The 26,305-nt window shown below is 45.0% G+C and overlaps 1 protein-coding gene across 1 annotated transcript in view; it reads left to right on the top strand.

Annotated features, from left to right (window-relative positions):
- The window catches only part of CA10 (carbonic anhydrase 10), a 483,033-nt gene that overhangs the window by 405,568 nt on the left and 51,160 nt on the right, over positions 1-26,305 (top strand). Inside the window, exons 6-7 of the mRNA XM_073588164.1 lie at positions 1,083-1,155; positions 4,339-4,493. Of these exons, the coding sequence (XP_073444265.1) occupies positions 1,083-1,155; positions 4,339-4,493 (228 nt within the window). The remainder of the gene's footprint in view (positions 1-1,082; positions 1,156-4,338; positions 4,494-26,305) is intronic.

The raw sequence follows: 26,305 nt of genomic DNA, 5'->3' as shown, positions 1-26,305 counted from the left end.
GTGAAGCAAGATGAAAACACTAACACAGATAGAAAGATAGGTTGAGCAAATGATGGGGCCCAAGCTAACTATAAAGGACAGGACAGAAAAGCTGCTGTCTGAAATCCGAGAAAACCCTGCTAAAAATATTACCAACACAACTGATAAGCAAAAAGGACCCTGAAGTCACTAGACTTCAAACCCTATATCAGCACTCAGAATATTCTGGAAGCCAAGCAAAAAAGAACACTGATCAAGGAAAAAGAATCCAGCACACCCCCGGCCGGGGATGGCTGAACTCAAAAACAAGGTAAACAAAACCAAAACTAATAAGTTCAATAGCAGAGCAAAAACTTATCTTTGCAAAGCAGGAATCAGACTGGTCTCCAAGAATCCAGCAGAGAAATCACCAGAAATCACCAGCGACTCAGAAGGAACTCCAGTCTGAAGTTCCCGTTACCCAGTCACAATTCACCTGATCAGGTGTTTGGTTTCTTTCATCCAAATCAGCCTCACTACCTTCCTTCACCAGAAGAGGGAGATCCTCGGACACAAAAGATGAATGAAGAGATGAGCTCACAACAGGTACCATTCTGGTACCCGAGCCAAGCTTTTTTTTAAAGTTTGGCCAAACCTGACGGACCTGTACATCCATGGGTGCGCCCATCACTAGATAGCAACCATTAGGGCCAACATTTTTCTTAGCACCCTAGAACAAGAAAACAAGAACAAAATCATAGTAATTGCAGATGTTGTATATATTTACACGCACTGCAGCAAATATTAAGCCCAAACAATGAAACTTTCCAATTAATGACTAATAGTTAAAGTGATCTATGATGCCATGCAGTATTTGAAGAGCTGTAAAATACAAAAAGTTTTAATTTTTCCAGAAACAGCACATTTTTGCCTTTACGTTTTCTCCTGGTCCTACAAATACGTAAGGCTGAGCTGCAGTAAGAATAAACCTGAAAACAAGTGTGATGGTGTTTCAAAGACAAAGCAGACCCTTTTTTGAATCTCATACAAACAACGTTAATAATTAACACAATAATGACGTTTATTTTATATATTTTAATATAACTTGTCTTTCTATCCTTAAGGTAACAGATTCATCCAATCCTTTCCTTAATCGAATGCTCAACAGGGACACCATAACCAGAATAACATACAAAAGTAAGTATCTAGCAGACCAGCGTTTTATTTTTATAGCCAAGCAATACACGACTGTCTAACTATTGTGATACTTTTCTACAATACATTTATGGTGATTGATAAGTGGTATATTAAAAATAATACAATTGTATCTTTTTTATGTATTTAACCAGCAATAACAGGTAATTTAAAAGTAATGCTTACATAACTAAAATAAAAAGCAACAGCTCATTTTTGAAAGAACAAGACCTCATATAATGAAGTTTACTTGGGAATGGGGAAAAGCAAAAATTCTTCTAGTTGTCTCAAGGGGCCAAACATTTTTGAAAACGTTAGGGCATATAGTTGCCTTGTTATTTTTGCGTATAATCACATATGCTTTGTATGTTCACAAGGAAATATACTTATAGAATCATAGAATCGTAGAGTCGGAAGATACCTGTACTTATGCCATTTTTATGTGTGTCCAATGTATATTTTTGTGTAATGTATATTATTCTGTAATGTGTAAATGCGTGTGTTTTTTTTCATAGAAATATATGTGCCTAATGCGAGTATGCATATGTATAGCGTGTATGATGGAGGGGTCCTTCCCTTTTAGCGCACAGAGGCCTTTTCCCTGCACAGGGACCCTACACATTTAGTGCTCACCTCTGATCAGATCAATAGTTGGTCTGACAAATTCCACACTAACCAGTCAGCTCCCATTACAGCCAAATGTACACAGTTTACAGAGCAGAAACAGCATAGCTTTCTACACTATGTAGTAGAAGTTCTCAGGTACTGGAGATAGGCTTCCATTTAGTTCAATAGGAGCTAAGCTGCAGTACTCGTTAATGAGCTCTACACAGTGTACAGCGCAGTACTGTTACGGCACATCACGCCACAGCACGAGCTGTAGACATCTGATTGGTGGGGTGCCAGGTGTCGGACGTCCACTGATCTGGCATTGATGAATAATGATTTCTCAAGGATAAATCATAGAATGGTAGAGTTGGAAGGGACCTCCTGGGTCATCTGGTCCAACCCCCTGCTCAAAGCAGAATTCACTAAATCATCCCAGACAGATGTCTGTCCAGCCTCTGTTTTAAACTCACCACCTCTCCTGGCAGCCTGTTCCACTCATTGATCACCCACACTGCCAAAAAGTTTTTTCTAATATCTAATCTGTGTCTCCTCCCTTTCAGTTTCATTCTTACAAAAGTTCTGGTTGACCCCTTTAGCCAGGTACTCCCATCTCAGATACAGGGTGGGGCATTTATAAGGTTAGACCTGGGTGGGCCACTTATATGGATACACCTAAATAAACTGGAAATGGTTGGTGATATCAACCTATTTGTGGCACATTAGTATCTGGCAGGGGGGAAACTTTTCAAGATGGGCGGTGACCATGGCGGCCATTTTGAAGTCGGACCACCCAGGTGTATCCATATAAATGGCGCAGCCAGGTGTATCCATATAAATGGCCCACCCTGTATTTATGGCATATAATCAGGATATGCATGCGCAATAATTTTCAGAAGTCACAAAGTGAATGGAAAAAGTGTGTGTTCAATTTAATGTTTCCAGTCTAAATTTATAAAATGAAGGCAACAAGGTTTATTAAGTTGCAGGCTAAATGCTTCTTTCATTATAAAATGAGTTAGAATGGGAAGAGAGCTTAATAACTGCTTTAAAATTGTATAGATCACAACTGGAGAGATACTGTGCATACAGTATAGCAGATAAAATATCATCTCTCCCCCAAACAAGGAGTTACAAGTCTTTCAGAATCTATAGAAGGAACCTTCCACTTATTGGAGTCCTGTGATTACAGCAGACTCTGCGCTGATTGCAGTAGTAGCTTGTAGTGTTCTATCAGGAAAGGGAATAGAATGACAAGTCTGGTGTAAGAGATAATAGGACTGTAGCACTAGCAAGCGATAACCGATAATCGCATTGTTGCTTCACCGTATCCGGAAAACCCAAGACAATGAAAACCTGTTAATGATATGGAAGAAGAAATGGCTGAGCTTTGTAGGGAAGTGCTTCACAGAGATGTTCTACATAGATTCTTATAGAAGAGTGCTGTGAAGTTTATATCGTGGGCATGCTAATACAATGCATTTTGCAATTGGATAGAATTGTGATATCGTAATATCATATACCGTATATACTCGAGTATAAGCTGACCCGAGTATAAGCCGACCCCCCTAATTTTGCCACAAAAAACTGGGAAAACGTATTGACTCGAGTAAAAGCCTAGGGTGGGAAATGCTCCAGAGATTATTCCCCCATATGGTGTCCCCAGAAGAAGCTCCATAGATTGTTCCCCCCATATACTGCCCCCATAAGAAGCTCCATAGATTATTCCCCCATATGCTGCCCCCATAAGAAGCTCCATAGATTGTTCCCCCATATACTACCCCATAAGAAGCTCCATATTGTTCTCCCATATTCTGCCCCCATAAGAAGCTCCATATTGTTCCCCCATATGCTGCCCCCATAAGAAGCTCCATAGATTGTTCCCCCATATACTGCCCCCATAAGAAGCTCCTTAGATTATTCCCCCATGTGCTGCTGCTGCATGTAAAAATAAAAAAAATGACATACTCACCTCTCCGTCGCTGGGTGTCAGATACTCACCTGTCCTGCGTCCATGGCTGCTCACCACTATCTGCCACGTCATCGGTCAGTGACGTTCAGACTGCAGGGGGCGCGGCGCGCACTAATCACGTCACCGCGCCCTCTGCTGTCTGAAGTCACTGACCGATGACAGACAGCAGCAAGCAGCCATGGACGCAGGACAGGTGAGTATCGCTATACTTACCCGTCCTGACGCTGTCGCTTGAGTCCCCAGCTTCTCCGCGCTCTCTCTTCCTGCATTCAGCGATCTTGTGATACCGCTCATTAAAACTCATGAATATGCGCATATTCATGAGTTTTAATGAGCGGTACCACGTGACCGCTGAAGGCAGGAAGAGAGAGCGCGGAGAAGCTGGGGGCTCAAGCGACAGTGTCAGGACGGGTAAGTATGACCTGACACCCCCGCCCCCCCCGGTGTATATGACTCGGTAAATCAGATTTATTTGCACATTATAGTTGCCATCAAAGGTAGTAATAGTAAATTCAGATAACAGTGAAATGTTTTGTATCTTTCATGCTTCATCCTTCACAGTCTAACATTATTTTACTGAATGTGTTTTCTTTACAATATATCCTTAGATGATGCCTATTTACTACAGGGGCTAAACATTGAAGAGCTTTATCCCGAGACCTCTAGTTTTATTACATACGATGGGTCAATGACTATCCCACCCTGTTATGAAACAGCAAGTTGGATCATTATGAACAAACCCATCTACATTACTAGAATGCAGGTAAGTAATAAACTCATCTAGTATTAATCTCAATGATCAATTGTAAATCATAGTGAATCGACTAAAATTGTTAATGTCTCGATTTCTCCTGAGTGTCAAGACGTCCAGTCTAGGAATGGGGCATGCTGAGCTGCCGGTATGGTGATGGACAACTCAGCTGTCCAATTGAATGCTGGGGCATGCTTAGCTGTCAGTATCTGGAGTAACAGTTTAGCCATACAATCAGGACCAGGGTGTGCCGGTGTTTCATCCATGTGTCTCTTGCCCAGAGTAATTACATGGCTATTTAACCACCTCTCTGCCTTTGATTGCTGCCAGTTGTAGCTTTGCTGATAATGAGTGTGCTTGCTCTGTGCTCCTTGTCTGGTATTCTGATCTCTTCTGCTCAACCTAGGATTTGTCTTGACCATCTGTTTGCCTAGTCCTTTTATTGTAATCCACTAGCTTCTTGAAATATTGGCCTCAGACTGTTTCCTGATTAAGCCTTTGCCTCACCCCAATGTCTATCACTTAGGGTACCGTTACACCTAGCAATGCACCAGCGATCCCGACCAGCGATATGACGCGGTCAGGATCGCTGGTGCATCGCTAAGTGGTCGCTAGTGAGCTGCCACACAGGCAGATCTCACCAGCGACATCGCTGGGGACGGGGATCGCTACTTACCTGTCAGACGCGGCGATCCTGCATCCTCCCGCCCGGCTCCACGCGTCGCTCGTCGGCGCCACAGGAAGCCCAGCAGGAAGTGACCGACGAGAAATGATCCAGGAGCTTCTCGCGCGATCAGCGATAACCAGCGGGGGAGCCGGTCAGAGGTAAGTATCATATGCAGCAATATCGCTAGCAATATCGCTGCAACGTCACAAAATCGGTGACTTTACAGCGATATTGCTAGCGATATCGCAGTGTGTAACGGGGGCTTTACTCTCTTGACTTTTGACTTCAGACCTCTTGTTTACCCAGCCTCATGGTTTATGCGTGAGTAGTGACTAGTGTCACAGTTAACCTATTTAAGTGGTCTAAGTGAAAAGAAATACTTGTGTTCACATTCAGGAGATGAGAATGAGCCCTCATTTATGCTTATACAACTGATTTTGTTACAAGTTGTTAATTTTTGTAGGAGAAATCAGACTCTTCACTCTGATGCAATGGATTGAGTTGATAATAAATACCATGACCCTGTTTGTTCAAAGATGCTTGACAAAGAAGTGGGCCTAATCCTGGAAAAATCCATTTTATCGGAGTTAGTAATTCTTCACACAGATATGTTTGTATGTTTTATACTAAAATTGACATTATTTACGTTTTTATTTATGCGCTTTAACAGATTGTAACAGTTGTAAATGTGCCCCCCATATAGGTAAATTTTGCTGTCCTTGAAGGAGGCCTGGTAATATCAACATATACTGTAACTTTGATAAATGTAAACTAATTATTGTTATTGCTTGCTTTGGCAATTTATATAATACTGTTGCATTTTAGTATTCTGTGTTTAAAGTGACCCTCCACTCTAGAACTAAAAAGTGACTATATTCACTCTCCATTTGTCTCCAGCTGCCTTTTCCATAATGATTGGTGTTCTGTTCCAGTGAGTTGTGTCTGCTGCCTATGTGTCACCGTCCTCGGCCCTCAGTGTCCTCGGCCCCCTGTGACACCAGCTCTGTTTCCTCTATGCTCTGCCCTTGCTCCCTTCTCTCCTGTGCACCATGTCCTTGTAGGTCCCCAGGTCATTGTGCTCCTCCGGGGCTCCGTACGCACCTTGTCCCTCCTCCCCTGGTCCCCCCCAGATGCTTCCCATCTCACATGCCCTGAGTCTTTCTGCACCCCCCCATGCATTCCCTGCCCCTTGTTCCCATGTGACCCGTCTGCCCTGCTCTCAAGTCTCCCCTGCATCCCTTTTTTCCCCCATCTCTCTTGTCCCCTTACGACCCTTTCTCACAGTGCCCTCGGAGTCCCCTTGTGTCCTCTTGTGCCTGTCTCCCTTGCCCCCTAGTCCCCTTGTGTTCCCTTGTGCCCTTCTCCCCTTCCTCCTAGTCCCCACGAGTCCCCTTGTGCTTGTGTCCCTTGCTCCCATGTGTCCCCTTGTGTCAGTCTCCCTTGCCCTCTAGTCCCCGTGTGTTCCCTTGTGACAGTCTCCCTTGCCCACTAGTCACCGTGTGTCCCCTTGTGCCCTTCTCCCTGCCTCCTAGCCCCCGTGTGTCCCCTTGTGCCTGTCTCCCTTGCTCCCTAGCCCCTCTGTGTCACCCTTGTGCCTGTCTCCCCTAGCTCCTTGTGTCCTTCTCCCCTACCCCCCTAGTCACCATTTGCCCGTGTCTTTCTCACTGCCCCTGTGTTGCCCTCCACCTTGCAAGGGTTTCATGTTTGTACCATCTCCTGTGCTAATATAATGTCATTTCGTTGTGAATTATTTTTTTTTCTTATCATTTGTTGAGGTTGTCCCACTAAAGGTATTCTTTGGACTTTATTATATTCTTTGGAGGGCTACAATATATTCTATGGGGAGGTGGGTTGTATTATATTCTATGGGGGGGCTACATTATATTCTATGGGGGCTGTACTATATTTATTGTATTCTATGGGGGTGATTAAACTATATGGAGCACTATGAGGAGTGTATTATACTATATGGAGGAAAGAGCAGTGAATTTTAATATATGGAGGACTATGAGGAGTGTATTATACTACATGAAGGACTGAGGAGTGTATTATACTATATGGAGGACTATGAGGAGTGTATTATACTATATTGAGGACTGAGCAGTGTGTTTTATTATATGGAGGACTATGAGGAGTGTATTACACTATATGGAGGACTGAGTGTATTATACTATATGGAGGACTATGAGGAGTGTATTATATTATATGGAGGACTGAGCAGCGTATTTTAATATATGGAGGACTATGAGAAGTGTATTATACTATATGGAGGACTGAAGAGTATATGGAGGATTATGAGGAGTGTATTATGCTATATTGAGGACTGACAAATCAAAAAATATAAGGCCTAAGAAAATGGCACTTCAAAATTAGATAACACTTCAGAAAAGATACCGGAATCTAAATGCCATAAAGTGAACAAACTTTATTAGGACACATCATGAATAAAAACTGTATTAAAAGAAAACTGCCAACCTGGTCTATATGTCCAAAACATCCAGGTTATGAGTATCCAAAAATGGAAATAACATTAAGCCCATAATGAAGTCAGTAGGTATATATAGCCTGAGACTATATAGATAATAGGTATGTACAACACAAGAATGACCCATATGAGCATACAATATAGTATATGCTAATTGTCACATCGCCATCGGATACAGGGACTGCTGTTCTTGCTTCGGCCACTAGGAGGCACCAGACTGGCACGTTGCCGTCAGACCCGAGCTCTGATATTCCGGTCTCGGCCTCTGGGAGGTGCTGGACTGTCATGTCACAGTCAAACTCGGGGACGGCTGTTCCTGCCTCGGCCATTGGGAGGCGCCGTCGTCCGCCCATGGGTACTGCTAACAGGGAGGAGCCTCCTCCGCAGGCATCTGGTGGCCGCAGGCTGCGCTCCTCTGTCGGTCATGAAGGGGTTGGTGCATCACCATCTGGCCTGGTCCTGGGGGCGGTCCTAATGGCGTCATCAGACCATGAACCTGTGAGGGATGATCTGATCCCTCAAATACCTTGGGGCTGGGCTTGCAGGCCGCCAGATATAGTCTTGGTTTCCCCAGTGTGCTATGTTATTTGCTATCTTGGATTCTGACCTTTGCCTGGATTTCTGACTCTGCTCCTGCCTGACGATTTTGTACCTCTGCCTCCCTCCCGGTTTATGACTGTGACCTTGGCCTGGATTTGACTCTGCTCCTGCCTGACGATTTTGTACCTCTGCCTCCCTCCCGGTTTATGACTCTGACCTTAGCCTGGATTTGACTCTGCTACTGTCTGCCGTTTTTGTGCCTCTGCTGCCCACCTGGTTTAGACTTGGATTCCTGACTACGCTTTAGGTCCCGTTTTTTAACCCCTTTCTGGCGACCGTCCTGCTCTGGTCCACTGCTCTTATTCAGACAGCTACCTCCTGGGCTCTGCTGTAAATCCAGATCCCTGTATAGGGGTAAAGGGTATCGGGGTTGTTCAGGGTGCTGTCTTACTGCAGCCCAGACTCGCAGACGGACGTCACATTATATCTGGCCCAAAAAAACGTTTTTATATATATATACAACATATAAAAAAGCAGTGTCCCTGAACTTTTTTTTTTTCCTTCTCCCGTCTCCTGCCTGAGTTGATTCTTTGACCTAACACCTGTTACCTGCTTCAGCGCACAGCCTGGAGGAGCACTCCCATCCTCCTACACAAGTATGCTGCTGTCTGCAGTGAAAACGCCAGGCGTCAGAGATCCAAAGTCCTGGGACATCGGCCCCTGGGCAGCTCTGGTCAAACCTGCCTGGGGGCTCAGGTATTGTCCACAAATGCAGCTAAAGTTTTGTTACCCGTCTCTCTCTCATTTTGTAAGAAATCTCTGTGCTTGAAGGCTTATGTGGATAGTGGCTCTGAGGGAAATTTCATTTCATGGATTCTTTGGTTGCCTGGAATCTTGGTGTACCGCCACTGATGCTTAATATCCCTATTAAAACCACTGCTATCAATGGCACATCTATTGTCCAGGGTGGAGTGGAATTTGTTACTCCAGGAATTGCAATGTCAGTGGGGACATTACATACTGAACATATGTCATTTTTTGTGATTGATGATTTATCAGCCGCAGTTGTTTTGGGTATGCCATGGTTACACAAGCACAATCCTGTCATTGACTGGCACCTTGGTGATATTGTGCGCTGGAGTCCACAGTGTCAGGATAACTGCATATCGCTAGCAGTGAACCAGGATAATGTTAAAACCCCCTTCATACCTTATGCTTTCAGGGACTATGAGGATGTCTTTTCTGAAGTGGAATCTGAGAAATTACCCCCTCATAGAGAATATGATTGCCCTATGGACTTGATTCCGGATGCCCGTCTACCAAAGGGGAGAATATTTAATCTCTCCAGTCCAGAGCGTCAGGCCATGAATGACTACATTGCAGACAGTTTACGAAAAGGGTTTATTAGACAGTCCACTTCACCAGTTGGGGCCGGGTTCTTCTTTGTGGAAAAGAAAGATGGGGGTCTCAGACCTTGCATTGATTACCGGGAATAAAACGCAATCACTGTAAAGAACCAGTATCCACTTCCACTCATCCCTGATCTTTTTAATCAGCTTATGGGAGCCCGTTGGTTTACTAAACTTGACCTCCGGGGGCATATAATCTGGTCCGCATAAGAGAGGGAGATGAGTGGAAAACTGCATTTAACAACCCCTTGGCCACTTTGAGTACCTCGTAATGCCGTTCGGACTCAGTAACGCACCTGCCGTGTTTCAAAATTTTGTGAATGATATTTTCAGAGACATTTGTGGGGTGTATGTAGTCGTGTATTTGGATGACATCCTGATTTACTCTGCTGACCCTGTGACACACGCTCAACATGTCTGTTCTGTGCTCCAAAGACTGCGAGAACATTCTTTATTTGCTAAACTAGAGAAATGTTTTTTTTGTTGAGGAGGTACAGTTTCTGGGGTACATGGTCTCAGGCAAAGGTTTCCGCATGGATCCTGCCAAGATCCAACCCATTAAAGCATGGGTACAACCCAAATCGCTGAAAGCGCTGCAGCAATTCTTAGGGTTTGCCAATTACTACCGCAAATTTATCAAGGGTTTCTCAGAGATTGCAAAACCACTCACGGATTTGACCCGGAAGGGGGCAGACGTGGCTAATTGGAAACCTGAGGCACTTCAGGCATTTTCTACTTTAAAGGAGTGTTTTTTGACTAACCCGGTACTAATCCAGCCTGACCTAGACCGGCCGTTTGTGGTAGAAGAGGATGCCTCTGAGGTTGGAGTAGGGGCAGTGCTTTCACTAGGCACGGCATCCCTTACGCAACTTCGTCCATGTGCTTTCTTTTCCCGAAAGTTCTCTCCGACGGAGAATTATGATATAGGGAATCGGGAATTGTTGGCCATAAAATGGGCCTTCGGGGAATGGCGTCACTTCCTCGAAGGTGCTAAACATAAAATTACAGTGATCACAGATCACAAGAACTTGACCTACCTGGAGTCAGCCAAAAGACTGAATTCTAGACAGGCAAGGTGGGCCTTGTTTTTCTTGAGATTTGACTTTGTAATCACCTTTTGTCCAGGTACTAAAAACGTAAGGGCTGATGCCCTCTCTTGCAGTTTTTGCTCCTCACAAGCCGAGGACTCTGAACCAGTTCCAATATTGGCCAATGGGATTGTTGTTTCAGCTGTGTCTTTGGACCTTCTGGAGGCGATCCATAGGTCCCCAGAACAAGCCCCTGACATGTCGCCCCCCCCCAAAATTGTTCGTTCCGGCCACGTTTTGCCTGCAAGTTCTGAAGGAGTCACACAACTCTGTACTGGCAGGCCATCCTGGTGTCAGTAATACCACCAGACTGGTGACTAGGAATTTTTGGAGGCCGACGGTGGTTAAGGATTGTAAAGATTATGTGTTAGCTTGTGAAATCTGTGCCCGCGCCAAGTCCCCCCATAATCGCCCTGCCGGTTGGCTCCAGTCCTTGCCCACCCCTGAGAGTCCATGGACCCACATCTCCATGGACTTCATTACTGACCTGCCACCCTCAGAAGGCAAGATGTGTATCTGGGTGGTGGTGGATAGGTTCAGTAAGCAATGTAATCTTGTTCCCCTGTCTGGTATACTTAATTCTGAAACTTTGAGTAAGCTCTTCATTGTTCATGTTATACGATTGCACGTCGCTCCGGTGAATATTGTATCTGACAGGGGTACCCAGTTCGTTTCCAAGTTCTGGAGGGCGTTCTGCAAACGCATGGGCGTTGAATTGTCCTTCTCCTCTGCCTATCACCCTGAGACCAATGGTCAAACTGAACGCACCAACCAGGCTCTGGAGCAGTATCGCCGCTGTTACGTATCGGAGCATCAATCCGATTGGGTGGAACATCTGCCATTAGCTGAGTTTGCCCTGAACAACCAATACCAGGAGTCCATCGAAACTACCCCTTTCTACTGCAATCACGGACTGCACCCACGCTTTGGTTCATTTTCGGCCAGGTTGTCGGAGCTCCCGGGGGTAGAAAAATCTATACATCGGTTAAAGACTATCTGGTCGGAAGTAAACACAAACTTGAAGGGGTCCCAGGTTAGACAAGCTTTGGCTGCAAATAGACGGCGATCCAAGGGACCGCACCTGTGAGCTGGGGACAAGGTCTGGCTTTCCACCAAGAATATCAAGCTTAAAGTGCCGTCTGCCAAACTGGGTCCCAGATTCATTGGTCCATATGAAATAATGGAAGTGATTAACCCGGTAGCTTTTCGTTTAAAACCCCCTCAGTCTTTTAAATTGCCCAATGTTTTCCACAAATCTCTCCTCAAGTTGCACCGCTCCCCAATCCATCCTGTCCAGTCCCCTCCTACTCCAGTTTTGGTCAGGGGCACCTTGGAATACGAAGTCCAGGGTGTTCTTGACTCCCGCTTAGTGAGAGGTTCCGTGCAGTACCTGGTGCACTGGAAGGGCTACGGCCAGGAGGAGAGGTTCTGGGTTCCCGCTAGTGACATCCATGCCAAAGGTTTGATTAGAAAATTTCACCTCCTTCACCCTAACAAACCTGGTTTTGAGGGTCCGGAGGCCCCTCTTAGAAGGGGGTACTGTCACGTCGTCATCGGATACAGGGACTGCTGTTCCTGCTTCGGCCAGTAGGAGGCACCAGACTGGCACGTCGGCGTCAGACCCGAGCTCTGCTATTCCGGTCTTGGCCTCTGGGAGACGCCGGACTGTCATGTCACGGTCAAACTCGGGGATGGCTGTTCCTGCTTCGACCACTGGGAGGCGCCGTGGTCAACCCGTGGGTACTGCTAACAGGGAGGAGCCTCCTCCACAGGCATCTGGCGGCCGCAGGCTGCGCTCCTCTGTTGGTCATGAAGAGGTTGGTGCATCACCATCTGGCCTGGTCCTGGGGGCGGTCCTAATGACGTCATCAGACCGTGAACCTGTGAGGGATGATCTGATCCCTCAAACACCTTGGGGCTGGGCTTGCAGGCCGCCAGATATAGTCTTGGTTTCCTCAGTGTGCTAGTTTGTTATTTGCTATCTTCGATTCTGACCTTTGCTTGGATTTCTGACTCTGCTCCTGCCTGACGATTTTGTACCTCTGCCTCCCTCCTGGTTTATGACTCTGACCTTGGCCTGGATTTGACTCTGCTCCTGCCTGACAATTTTGTACCTCTGCCTCCCTCCCGGTTTATGACTCTGACCTTGGCCTGGATTTGACTCTGCTACTGTCTGCCGTTTTTGTACCTCTGCTGCCTGCCAGGTTTAGACTTGGATTCCTGACTACGCTTTTGGTCCCATTTTTTAACCCCTTTCTGGCGGCCGTCCTCCTGGGCTCTGCTGTAAATCCAGATCGATGTATAGGGGTAATGGGTATCGGGGTTGCTCGGGGTGCTGTCTTACTGAAGCCCAGACTCGCAGACGGACATCACACTAATGTGCTATTCCATATGCTGGCTGAAAACATATATATCCACAATGAAGAGACATAGTTTCATATAGAATCCTCCTATATATGGTTAAATCCCAAAATGAGATAAGAACTCTAAGATTGTAAAGCACAGTTGCTTAAGAAGAATATCACTCTAAGTTTAAAAATGCTAGCACTAATTGTAACAACATACCAAAACTTGTATTTCCTAACAAAAGCATGCATGAATAATAGATCTGATGGATGCCCAAGCCAGTGTTGCTGTGTTTACTGCAGGGAATAAGGGTTAATGTGAACTGCATGTGCACATTTCTGTAGACATTAATCCCTGCTAGTCTCCACTATGGCATAAGTCATGGGCACCAATATAACAAAAAGTGTTCTATACAACCCCTGGGAAACATGCGTTGGGGATCTACACTGCCACATTCAGGTCATATGTCCTTTTCTTATTTAGCTTTTTTGCACTGCTTGCACTTTCTGTTATATTGGTGCCCACTTATGCCAAAGTGGAGACTAGCAGGGATCATTGTCTACAGAAATGTCCACATGCACGCTACATTAACCCTTATTCCCTGGATTTTTTGGACATGTAGACCAGGTTATTGGAATGTATCTTCTTTTAATACAGTTTTTATTCATGATGTGTCGTAATAAAGTTTGTTCACTTTATGGCGTTTATCTTCTGGTATATTGAGTACTGAGCAGTGTATTTTAATATATGGAGGATTATGAGGAGTGTATTATACTATATGGAGGACTGATGAGTGTATTATACTATATGGAGGACTATGAGGAGTGTAGTATACTATAAAGAGGACTGAGGAGTGTATTTCAATATATGGAGGACTATGGGGAGTGTACTATACAATATGGAGGACTATGGGGAGTGTATTATACTATATGGAGGACTATGGGGCACATTATATTATATGGAGGACTATGGGGTGTGCATTTTACAATATGGAGGACTGCGGTGCACATTATAATATATGGAGGACTATGGAGTTTCATACTAAACAAGCAAAATGCTGCATATTCATCCAGTGATTGCATTGTTTATGCTGGAATAAAAATCATTGTTCTCAGTAGCACGTCGCCCAGTGTAAAATCATAGAATCATAGAATCGTAGAGTTGGAAGGGACCTCCTGGGCCATCTGGTCCAACCCCCTGCTCAAAGCAGGATTCGCTAAATCATCCCAGTCAGATGTCTGTCCAGCCTCTGTTTGAAGACTTCCATTGAAGGAGAACTCACCACTTCTCGTGGCAGCCTGTTCCACTCATTGATCACTCTAACTGTCAAAAAGTTTTTTCTAATATCTAATCTGTGTCTCCTCCCATTCAGTTTCATCCCATTGCTTCTAGTCTTTCCTTGTGCAAATGAGAATAAAGTTGATCCTTCTACAATGTGACAGCCCTTTAGATATTTGTAGACAGCTATTAAGTCTCCTCTCAGTCTTCTCTTTTGCAAACTAAACATTCCCAAATCCTGCAGCCTTTCCTCATAAGACAGGGTTTGCAGACCGGTCACCATTCTGGTCGCTCTTTTCTGAACTTGCTCCAGTTTGTTGATGTCTTTTTTAAAATGTGGTGCCCAAAACTGGACACAATATTCCAGATGAGGTCTGACCAAAGAGGAGTAGAGGGAAATAATGACTTCACGTGATCTAGACTAGGAACAACATTTGCTCTTCTCCAGTCTTCTGGCACTTCTCCTGTTCTCCAAGAATTTTCAAAGATTATGGAGAGGGGTTCAAAAATTTCTTCTGCTATCTCCTTCAGTACTCTGGGGTGTAATTCATCTGGACCTGGAGACTTGAATTCATTTAGGTTAGCTAAGTGTTTCCTCACTATCTTTCTGTTTATAGATATCCTGGATTCTTCTATTCCCTTAATAGGACAGTGAAGAACAGTTGATGTTACATTTCCTTTCTGAGAGAAAACAGATGCAAAATAGGAATTTAAAAGTTCGGCCTTCTCAACATCCTGTCTTACCATTTCATCATTTTCATCCTGTAAAAATCCTATAGCATCTTTGACTTTTCTTTTACTTTTGACATATCCCCAAAATCCTTTTTTATTGCTTTTGATATCTCTTGCAAGCCTCAATTCATTTTCAGCTTTAGATAATCTGATTTGTGCCCTGCAGGTTCTGCAGACAGCATTATATTCTTCTTTAGATATGCCTCCCTCTTTCCATTTTATAAACATATTTTTCTTCCTTTTTAGCATGTGCTTAAGTTCTGTGTTCATCCATCCTGGTTTCCTTAAATGCTTCCTATTCTTCCCTCTTTTCGGAATTGTTAACAACTGTGCTTTGAGAATTTCATTTTTCAAGATTTCCCATCCTTCCTGGACATTTTTGTCTTTAAGGATATCCAGCCATTTGATCCCTCCAATTCTCTTTCTGAATCCCTTAAAATCTGCCTTTCTGAAATCTAACCTTGACGTCTGAGTCTTCACAGGTCTTCCGCCTCTAGTTATCCAAAATTCTAAAATAGCATGGTCGCTACCTCCTAGGCTCCCAGCCACTTTTACCTCCTCAACCATTTCCTCCCTGTTTATAAGGATTAGATCCAAGGTAGAAGTTCCCCTTGTTTTCTCCCCTACCTTCTGGAAGATAAAGTTGTCAGCAAGAGAGGATAAGAATTTCCTTGACCTGTTAGTTTTGCCTGAGAGAGATTCCCAACAAATGTCTGGATAGTTGAAATCTCCCATTACAACTATGTCATATTTTTGGGAGAACTTGGCCATTTGATGCATAAAGAGTTCATCCATATCTTCAGCTTGCACAGGCGGCCTGTAGTAAATGCCTACAATGGTGTCCTTTCCATTGTTCTGTCCTTGTATTCTTACCCAAACAGTTTCCACAGAACTCCCAGTCTCTGAAGCTTCAATCTCTGTGCAGATATACGCGTTTCTAACATACAATGCGACACCTCCTCCTCGCTTATCAAGTCTGTTTCTTGCAAATAAGTTGTATCCTTCTAGTCTTGTATTCCAATCATGTGTATTGTCCCACCAAGTTTCAGTGATTCCAATGACATCATATTTCTTTTCCTGTGTTAGTAGTTCCAATTCTCCTTGTTTGTTGCCCATGCTTTGTGCATTAGTATAGAAGCATTTTAGTTTGTGATAGGTTTCTCTTTCTCCAATATTTTTATTAATTAGATTCTTTTGTCTTTGTTCTTCCTTTTCACTTCTAATAGCAGAGCTCTCAATAGCATTTGTCAGGTGTATGGCTTTTTCTGGTCTTTTGCTTCCCTTCCCATGTTGTTCTAGTTTAAAGCTCTCCTTACAAGTGTAGCAAGGCGACTTCCAAATGCATGTTTTCCAGTCTTCGTAAGGTGCACCCCATCTCTAGCAAGTAGTCCATCGTATAAGTAATTCACTCCGTGATCCAGAAATCCAAATCTTTGCTGACGGCACCATCGACGTAGCCAGTTGTTCACCTGCAGAATCTTATTCCACCTCCTTGTTCCATGGCCATCCACTGGGAGGATGGAAGAGAAGACCACCTGCGCTCCCAGTTCTTTCACTTTCTTGCCTAAGTCTTCAAAGTCTCTGCAGATGGTTTCCAGGTCATTTCTTGCGGTGTCATTTGTCCCCACATGTAGTAGCAGGAATGGGTAGTCATCTGTAGGTCTGAAGAGTCCTGATATCCTGTCAGACACATCTTTAATTTTTGCACCTGGAAGACAGCACATTTCTCTTGAAGTTATATCCGGTCTGCAGATAGCGGCCTCTGTTCCTCTCAACAGGGAATCCCCCATGACCACCACTCTCCGTTTCTTCTTCACAACATTTTTCTTTCTCCATCCAGGAGGACTCTGAAGGCGTACAAGGTTGCTGTTTGTTGGCAAAGTCTTATCCTGATGTATTTCTTCATCGTTTTCCTGCGTGAGAGCCTGGTACTGGTTCCTGAGCAGTATGGGTGCTGACTGCCTCCTGATCCTTCTGCTTCTCTGGGTCACATGTCTCCATTCCTCTGTTTCTTCAGGTGTACTTCGAATTTCTTCTCTTTCTGTAACATGAAGAGATAATTCTGCTCTGTCCAAGAACTCTTCACCTTCCTTAATGATCTTCAACGTAGCTAACCTCTCTTCGAGATTTTGCAACTTTTCCTCCAACAGGGACACAAGCTTGCATTTGTGGCATGTGAAGTTTGGCTTTTCCACTGGTAAGTCTGTGAACATGTAGCAAGAAATGCAGCTCACCAAATGGCTCCTGGCCTCTTCCATGTTGAGATTTCTTAAAAACGATGAAAGATGAGCCAAAATTCGTTGAGCTCGCGGAGACTCTTCACTTATCCCAGAAGGCACTCCTCAAGACTCTTCCCCTGGTTTTCCGATTTCCTCTTTTCAGCTGCAACGGCCAAAACCCAGTGATCGTTGAGCTCGCGGAGACTCTTCACTTATCCCAGAAGGCACTGGGAATATGCAAATGATCTCCTCAAGACTCTTCCCCTGGTTTTCCAATTTCCTCTTTTCAGCTGCAACGGCCAAAACCCAGTGATCGTTGAGCTCGCGGAGACTCTTCACTTATCCCAGAAGGCACTGGGAATATGCAAATGATCTCCTCAAGACTCTTCCCCTGGTAGAAGTGCTGCTGATTACATGATACTGTATGGGGACAGATTGATCCATTAGTGATTGTTCTGTCCCCATCATTGTTCCTCAGCCGGTGGAAAGAGGCCGGGAAACAAGTGTTGAACGACTTCAGTATTGTCAACCACACTCGTTTAGTGGCCTGAACTCAGCGCATGTAAATACAACAGAAATGCTTCTGTGTGATGTGCAATATGTTAGCATTTGGGGCCCCATTTTAAACTTTTGGCTAGGGCCCCACTTTGCCTAAAACCGGCCCTGGGCATCAATGCCAAAGCTAAAGAAGGACCCTGATTATAGCTGCAATAGTCATTACGACCATGTTACGTGGCACTTTTTCCTATAGAAACAGTTCAATTTGTCTTAGAAATTTGAAGAAATATTCAGAAATATCTTAGCTTTGAAAAAAAATGAACTACAGTTTAAAAATTAAATTAGATAAATACTGCAGATGCCGAGTAGATTCCTTCTGGCACTGAAGGCTCTTGCCTAGGGCTCTTGTCTATCAGTTATTGAGAATAGAATTTACATTGCAAATGTTTTACCAAATCATCTATTATTTACAGCTATGTCCTTTTTCTTTTTTCTTTTTCTTAATCCTATATTCATTATTCTAGGACAATACATTATTATTATGTGAATAATAAGCCGATAAACATATATAGCCTCAACAAAACACAAGCAACCAGACAAAATGCAAGGCTCTGGGGAAAATACACAAGTAGAATAATTATTTGGTATCATTATTTCTAAATGTAGCAAATGATCTAGGCTTTGCTTTGTTTCTGTGAACTATATCCCAAACATTTTAACATAGTGTAAGATTAGAGCTAATAACGTTGGTCCACCAACCAAGTCATGGTCTTCATTGATGTCTTCAGACCTGGAAATAGGTCTACTTTAGTCTGTATTCATATACAGGTTGTTCATCCCTGCCATAATACAACATAACTTAACATTTTAAAACTTGCCATTGTGTCTCAAACTGTGAGCTGGACTCATTAGTGGAGTGCCCCCGAGTTGTTGGTGAGATGAAGCTGGGGAGGCCAATTTCACAAAAGTGATTTTAGCCTGCACGGTGCTTTTTTGGGCTGCAGCATGATAAATAACTCATTTTGTACTTTACTTTATATAGATTTTAGGAGACAAAAAGTATAAGAGAATTTTTTAATTTTAGTATGGAAGTGAACTCCAGAGAGTGAGTTCTGGCATCACTCTGGTCTGTATGATACTGGGGCCTCAGTTGAAAAAAATGAAACTTTTGAGAAGTCTTGCTCTAACGTATAGGGTATCAATGTGAGATAGTTTTCAATGTGAAATGGATTACAAATTACAAAAAAAATAAAATAAAATGCTACTAAAAAGACAAAATGTGAAATGATACTAGAGCTGTCCATTGGGGTGAGCACATTTCTAGGGATCTGCTGCCTGTGTGTTATGCCAGGTATGTACCGTACTTTTCCTCATGCCCAATTGATGTATTAATTGACTAAGGGTACGTGCACACGCTGCGTATTCTGCTACGGATTGATCCGCGCGGATTTTGCAAAATCCACAGGTAAATCTGCGGATTAGCCTGTGGTTTTGCCCTGCGGTTAATCACCTCTACAATGGAGGAGATGATAAACCGCAGCGGAATCAACAGAAAGAATTGACATGTCATTTCTTTCTGCGGATTGAAAACCGCAGCAAATCTGCGCGGAAAATTCCGCAGCGTCTGCACAGCGGTTTTCAATTCCTATAGGCTATAAGGGTACTGTACAACGCAGCTAATTCTGCTGCCGATCCGCGGGACCAAAACCGCTGCAGATCCGCAGCAGAATCCGTAGCTTGTGCACACACCCTAACTGTTTGATCACATCAGGCATATGCTTACATGACTGTTTCTTAGACTAGCACTATTACCTAACCTATTGATGTATGTCCACAGAGAAAATGCACTTATCAATCCTATTATCTAGCCAATTGCCTTTGTGGGTTTGAGAATATTCAGCTGGCACTATATATTGGTCATACATATGGTATCATATATTATTTATGACTGATTTTATTGGACATATTTATCATTGATATCCAGCAGCTCTGTCCCCATATATATCTTTGTTACATAGCCACACAACATTTTAATTTTATGACTTTGTATTTTATATGTGCCTTCTTTTATCCAGTTGTCTGTCCATTGAACACTAATTGTTTTTCAATAAAGTATAAAAAAATTATCATATAATTTTTTGACCTTTTTTCGTTTTTTTCCGTTATTGGTTTTCTGATATATAGCCAAGTGGTCTTTCTCCCATTATGGCCCAGTGTCTATATGCAGTTTCATAATATGCACTCTCATATACTATTGATATGTAGATGTTAGTATTTACATTTATTACTGTTTGTGCCTGTAGCTTTTACTTCACTCTGCCTTAGATTTCTCTTACATTTACCGCATAGTGAGTGTGCTGTAATCACTCCCCCAGCTTATTGATTGTTAGCCTGCTCTGCAGTGTGTGTGAGAAGTGTATGTTCAGAGCAGGCTGTCAATCAAAGTGCAGGGGAGTAATTACAGTCACACTCACTGTGTAGTGAGTGATAACTGTATCTTCACTCTCCACTATCCTAGTGACTTAAGTAAGTGGCTGCAGGGAGAATAAAAGTTCATGTTCTCCCTGTAGCTGCTGCTCCAATAAGCCATCTAAGCAAGATGTAAATGTTATTTACCTATACATTAAACCTATATATGCAGGATTTACCCTTTAAGGACACAACATGTTTTCTTTAAAGAAAGTTTTTAATATATCTGCACTTTTATAAAAATCTATAGGTTACTCTGGAATGACCCATGTGAGCACAAGCACTATAGTTTTTGAAGGGGTTGTGCACTACGAGGACAACCCCTTCTGAATCTCTGTTTCCCCTCAGTAGAATAATAATACCTATACCCACTTCAGGTGCCAGCGGCGTTCCAACGGTGTTGAGACTGCCTCTCTCAGGCATTGCATGACATTCTTATGTCATGTGATCCCTGTGGCCAATCAGCGCCAGCTGAGCTGTCACAACAACTTTAATATTGTAAATTTATCATTGAATGGATAAGTCTTCATTTCCTTTTCCTGTTTTTATACTCAAGTCTTCTTTTGTTTTTTTTCTTGTATATTTGCCTTCTGCATCCTGGATTTGGATTGGTGGATTGTTATGTTATTGCTTTGTGCTATCAAGGTATACTATAAAATGTTATATTTTATAATCTATTGCACGGACTCTAACCTATTGGATCAATTTTCTCATTCCAGTTATTCTTTTGTCATGTATTAATTAAATTTTAATATGACATTCCTTCTTTTAATTAAAATTTAGATTATAATTTATTCAAATCTTTCATTCTTTCCAATGGCGTTCAGCAAAAAAAAAGTAAACCAACGCTTTAATTTAGGTCTGAATCAAAGAAATGTTTGAAATTTGAGCCATATAGAAGGATGTGCCGTGTCAAGTTTTTTGGGTTAAAAGCTACATTGTAATATGCTTAATAATGATTTCTGTAAAAGCTGTTCGGAATCTGCGGCAGTGGATATTATCGTAAGTCTTTTATTATGTTCTGAATCTAGATATACAGAAACTCCTGCTGGCTCACATTTAATAGCCCACACTGGTGACATAAATTGGATTAAGTACAAAATGTAACATATTAAGAAACCAACTTTTAGCAGATTTCGGATTTTGTGAAACAACTTTTACAATTGTTGCCTATCAAACCAGACCTTAATACAGAAATTCTGGGATGTTATTGTAGGGAAGGTGACCTGACGGATGGACGGACTTGTCAGAATAGAGAAAGGAAGGTTTGCACAGTTTAGACAGGTGTCAGTTACTACAGTGGGGAAACAGCTGAGAAAGTGTAGTGGACGTGCAGTACCTTGGGTTGACCATTAAAGGGCAGGAAGGAGTGTGAGCAAAGGACTTGACATCTGCTTAGGGCTTAGGAAACCGTTGGTCATGGGGGGCGGAGTTACAGGGAACCGGGAATGATATAAATTTGACAGGAGGGTTCCACAAAGTTCCAGTCCCCAGGGAGAGCTCCAGTGACAGGAGGACTACGACAGTTTGTGCACTGTGAGGAAAACTAAACCAGGGGGACTGAGGAGAGAGAAAGTCGGGGGGGTCCTGACACAAAAGTACCGCAGTATAGACGAGGCACTGAAGTAAAGCATACTGTATTGAGAGAGACGACTGATCAGGAAAAGTACTGTTGGTTTACGGGCCTAAGGCGGCCACAGTGATGGATCTGACAGGAGCGTCGAAGAGTGAAGAGGGGATGGTGTGTATATGTACATCCCGAGTGTAAAGTACAGTGTGCGTGAAGCGGCCCTGGAAACGGAGGGCCGATAAGTGAAGTGAATTGAAGTGCGGTGTACTTCGGAGGCCGTCAGGCGGACGGCACGAGAATAAACTTGAACCTGTTGTACCCGACACTTGCCTCCATCGTGTCTTTGTTACGTCTCTGCGCAGTAAGAGAGGGACCACCCCCCAGTCCGGCCCACTGACCCTACACTTCCCGTAGTAGGCAGGATCACCGCCGCTAATACGTCATCTTCTGCGGCAGGCCTGCCCTAAAGAAAGGAGAAAGACTTGGACTACACTGCTTGGATTACAAACACCTGTGGAATACAAATTACCCACCTGTGGATTACAAATTAGGAACGCTGTGGCGTATCTGCGTTGCCAGCAGAAGATCCGGGAAGGTACCGGGACTGGTGCAAGATGGCGGTGCTGCTTCAGCGCAGAGGAGAGTTCCAGGTGTTTGCTGTTGTTCCCAATGGACTGGGGCCCCCTCCTACGTACCCCTGGAGCCAGCGATATGTACCAGGAGGCCGGCGCTCCCATGTACTGGACCCTGACAAGTGGGTGGAAAGGTCTGCCATCGCCCCACCCAGCAGAGGAAGTGACACAAGGAAAAAGTTTGGCTGCGGCTGTCTGGCGCCATTCGAATGCTGCCCATCGGACGATATGAGACGCTGTGGATGTCCGGGCATCGGGCGCCTAGAGTGGCGGTGGCGCCGGGTGGTCGAGTCACGCCAGGAAACGTTCCCCTCAGGGCCACGGCCAGGCAGCTGGATGTGGAGTGAAGGAGCGGAGCCTGTGTGGAACCACCGGGAGCGGCCACCTAAGTTACCAGCGGAGAGCCTCCCTGCGGAGCCCCTGAGCCTGGAGGCTAGCCCCGCTGGAAGGCGGAATGAAGAGCGGAGACTGCGGGAGGAGCCGCGTGATGAGGAGATGGAGGCCACGGGCGCCGGAGAAGGTGAGAGTTCCCCCGGCCCCGACAGTGGCTCCGCAAGTGGCGCCTACCATTCGGCCACAGCGCGCGGCATCCTGTGTCCCCAAGAGCCTTGCCAAGGAGGGCCCTACTATATGCGCAGAACTGAGCAGGGCCTCTGCTCCTGGTCCCGAACCACTCCACCCGGTGGCACCACGCCCGGTGGCGCCGGTGCGGAGTCTGACCGTAGAAGACGCTGTTGCATCCCCTCTGCCGCTAGCAACCACACCTTCAAAGGCGGCTGCTGCCCCGGCTCCAGATGAAATTGCAGGTGCGGCCTACCCTGCGGCCGCGGCAGCTGTGCCGGCACTGGAATCGACTGCGGCCTGTGTGACAGGCCTTGTGGCCCAATCTCCTAAGAACACGGCCGCTCCCATCCGCCACCCGGCCCCAGCGGCTGCTGGGCCGCTGACATCATCGCATCATCGGTCGCCTCTGCCCCGATCTCTTCTTCGGTGAAGCCCCGCCCACCGGACTCCAGAGCCTGTGCTGTACCCTCTGTCTGGGTCGCAGAGGTTATTAAGAAAAAGAAGGCCCGGGAGCAGGAGATATGGAGCCTGCTCCATGAAAAGGGAGAGGCAGGTATGGCGGCTAAGAGATCTATGGGACGGCTGGTGTATACCAACATCGCCAAAGGATACGGCTTTATTCGGGATGAGACTGGCCAGAAAGTTTATGTAAACGTGACTTCCACTCGTCACGGTCGGGCTTTGGAACAAGGAGACTTAGTGTCGTACTACAAAGAGTACTGCCCCTGCGGTTATTATGCGGTGGCCGTACTTGCAGAGCCCGAAGGATGTGAACCCCCGTAAAGAGGACTTGTGTGGACACCCTCGGTATCCCAGGAGCTCCATGGCTGTGGAGCCCCTCACTTCTGACCACTAAAAGTGGGTTAGACTGTCGGGAGTTCGATGCACCGTTGTGCAGGTCATATGGACAGTTATGGTTAAGAAAAAATATATATTTTGTTGTTGTCGTTTAGCTGTTGTTTCTATTTCCTTTTTCTTTCTTTCTTTTGGTTTATGTTCCTTTTAAAGGAAAGTATTCGTAAATATGTTTGCCTGACAGAGCGGGGATGTGAAGAAGAGAGGGAGTGTCCATGTCCAAGGAAGGGGGGGAAGGAGATATGCAATGTTATGCTGTTATATGTTGGTTTTAAAAGCAAAGGAAAATGAAAAAAAATATAAAAAATGGGGTACTTGTGATATTGCAAAGTTATTTTGATGTATAATATGCACAAGTAAATGCAACAGGTCCGGGTAAGAGAAGGTCTGAGGGACCAAAGGGAAGTGTGAGATCCGAAAGGGGTCTATGAGCGGAGGTCTGGGAGACCGAGACGCCGACCATGACATGTAACTGAAAGAAAGGTAAAAGAGATGGAAGACGTGAGAAAGACAGCCGTCCAAGGTCAGGTCCCCGACACCACGGACACCCCTGAAGGAGAAAGATGGATGCCGGCAATGATCTGGTAGGTGTGAGGCCTCGATCATGGTGTACAGGACAGTGGAAGGTGACAGAAGGGGAGACTAGGGGAAGGTACACGCCATAGAGGGAATATGGGTGTACCTAGCCCAATTTGAAAGACGTTGTCATGTGGCATGCGCGCTGGTGAGTAGCAGTAGGCTGCTCAGAGCATGGTGCTCCCAGTATGGTTCGGCCCCCGTGGGTAGTGGGTTTGGCCCAACAACTGGTCCGACAACAAAGTGTAGGTGAAGCTTCAGAACGACGAAGGCAGGGATTACGATTGTCGAGGACGACAATAGACAAAGGAAGGGGGAGTGTAGGGAAGGTGACCTGATGGACGGAAGGACTTGTCAGAATAGAGAAAGGAAGGTTTGCACAGTTTAGACAGGTGTCAATTACTACAGTGGGGAAACAGCTGAGAAAGTGTAGTGGACGTGCAGTACCTTGGGTTGACCATTAGAGGGCAGGGAGGAGTGTGAGCAAAGGACTTGACATCTGCATAGGGCTTAGGAAACCGTTGGTCATGGGGGGCGGAGTTACAGGGAACCGGGAATGATATAAATTTGACAGGAGGGTTCCAGAAAGTTCCAGTCCCCAGGGGGAGCTCCAGTGACAGGAGGACTACGACAGTTTGTGCACTGTGAGGAAAACTAAACCAGGGGGACTGAGGAGAGAGAAAGTCAGGGGGGTGGTCCTGACACAAAAGTACCGCAGTATAGACGAGGCACTGAGGTAAAGCATACCGTATTAAGAGAGACGGCAGATCAGGAAAAGTACTGTTGGTTTACGGGCCGAAGGGTGGTTTCACATTAGCGCTTTTTAAGCGCACGCACGGCCGGGGGTAGCTCCGCCCCCGAGCCGGCTCTCTGCCCGGCGTGCCCGCCCCTTGCTTGTAGCGCCTCCTCCTAGCGCACAGCGGCGCCTGCGATCGGCGCACCCTATCTTTAGCATAGGGTGTGCAGATCGTGCGCAGGCCGTGCGCTAGTTGCGCTTTGACCTGCGCTGCACACTTTTGACGGTGCGCCGTGAGCGCCAAAATCCGAAAAGTTTGATTTTGGCGCGCACGGCGCACCGTCAAAAGTGCGCAGCGCAGGTCAAAGCGCAACTAGCGCACGGCCTGCGCACGATCTGCGCACCCTATGCTAAAGATAGGGTGCGCCGATCACAGGCGCCGCTGTGCGCTAGGAGGCGGCGCTACAAGCAAGGGGCGGGCACGCCGGGCAGAGAGACGGCTCGGGGGCGGAGCTACCCCCGGCCGTGCGTGCGCTTAAAAAGCGCTAATGTGAAACCAGCCTTACAAAGGTGTCCATGTCACTAAGTTTCGAGGTATCCCTTACATACTATTTTATCCATGTCATTACTGCTTAGTATTTTGGCTCAGGTCCTGATTCACCCAGTATTTGACTAAAAGCTTCCTGTGCCCAACAGAAGAAATTATTCTGAGTTTCCACCTTTCATACATGGACATCCGCTTTTATTACATTTATCTGTTTTATTATTCTACATACATAAATTATAGTGATAAAATCTAATAAGTATTTTTTTAAATTTAGAAGTAGAAGTGAACGATAAGTTCTATCGTTTTCTGCTAGTTCAATCCTGAAAGCATACAAGAAGGTTGTCTTGATCTTTCCCGTTTCATTGTTATCTTCGCGTGTTGCATACGCTACTATGATAGGCTATGTTCACACGCATTTTTGCTGCAGCTAAAGCCTGTTCTCTTGGTAGTAAAAATGCATTCAAAAGATGTTTTTGCTGCATTTCTACTACTTTTTAGTGGCGTTTTTCAGATGCGTTTTTTTTTTGGTGCAGAGTACGTGTCATTTTTCTGCACTAAATGTTTAATAAAAAATGCTGCAAAAAACACCGAAAAACCTCTTCGCTGGCATTTT

The sequence above is a fragment of the Dendrobates tinctorius genome, unplaced genomic scaffold, assembly GCF_039654945.1.
Source record: "Dendrobates tinctorius isolate UK_male_01 unplaced genomic scaffold, ASM3965494v1 ptg000103l, whole genome shotgun sequence".
Taxonomy (NCBI): domain Eukaryota; kingdom Metazoa; phylum Chordata; class Amphibia; order Anura; family Dendrobatidae; genus Dendrobates; species Dendrobates tinctorius.
The sequence above is the reverse complement of the archived record's forward strand: the minus strand, read 5'-3'. Positions and strand labels throughout refer to the sequence as shown.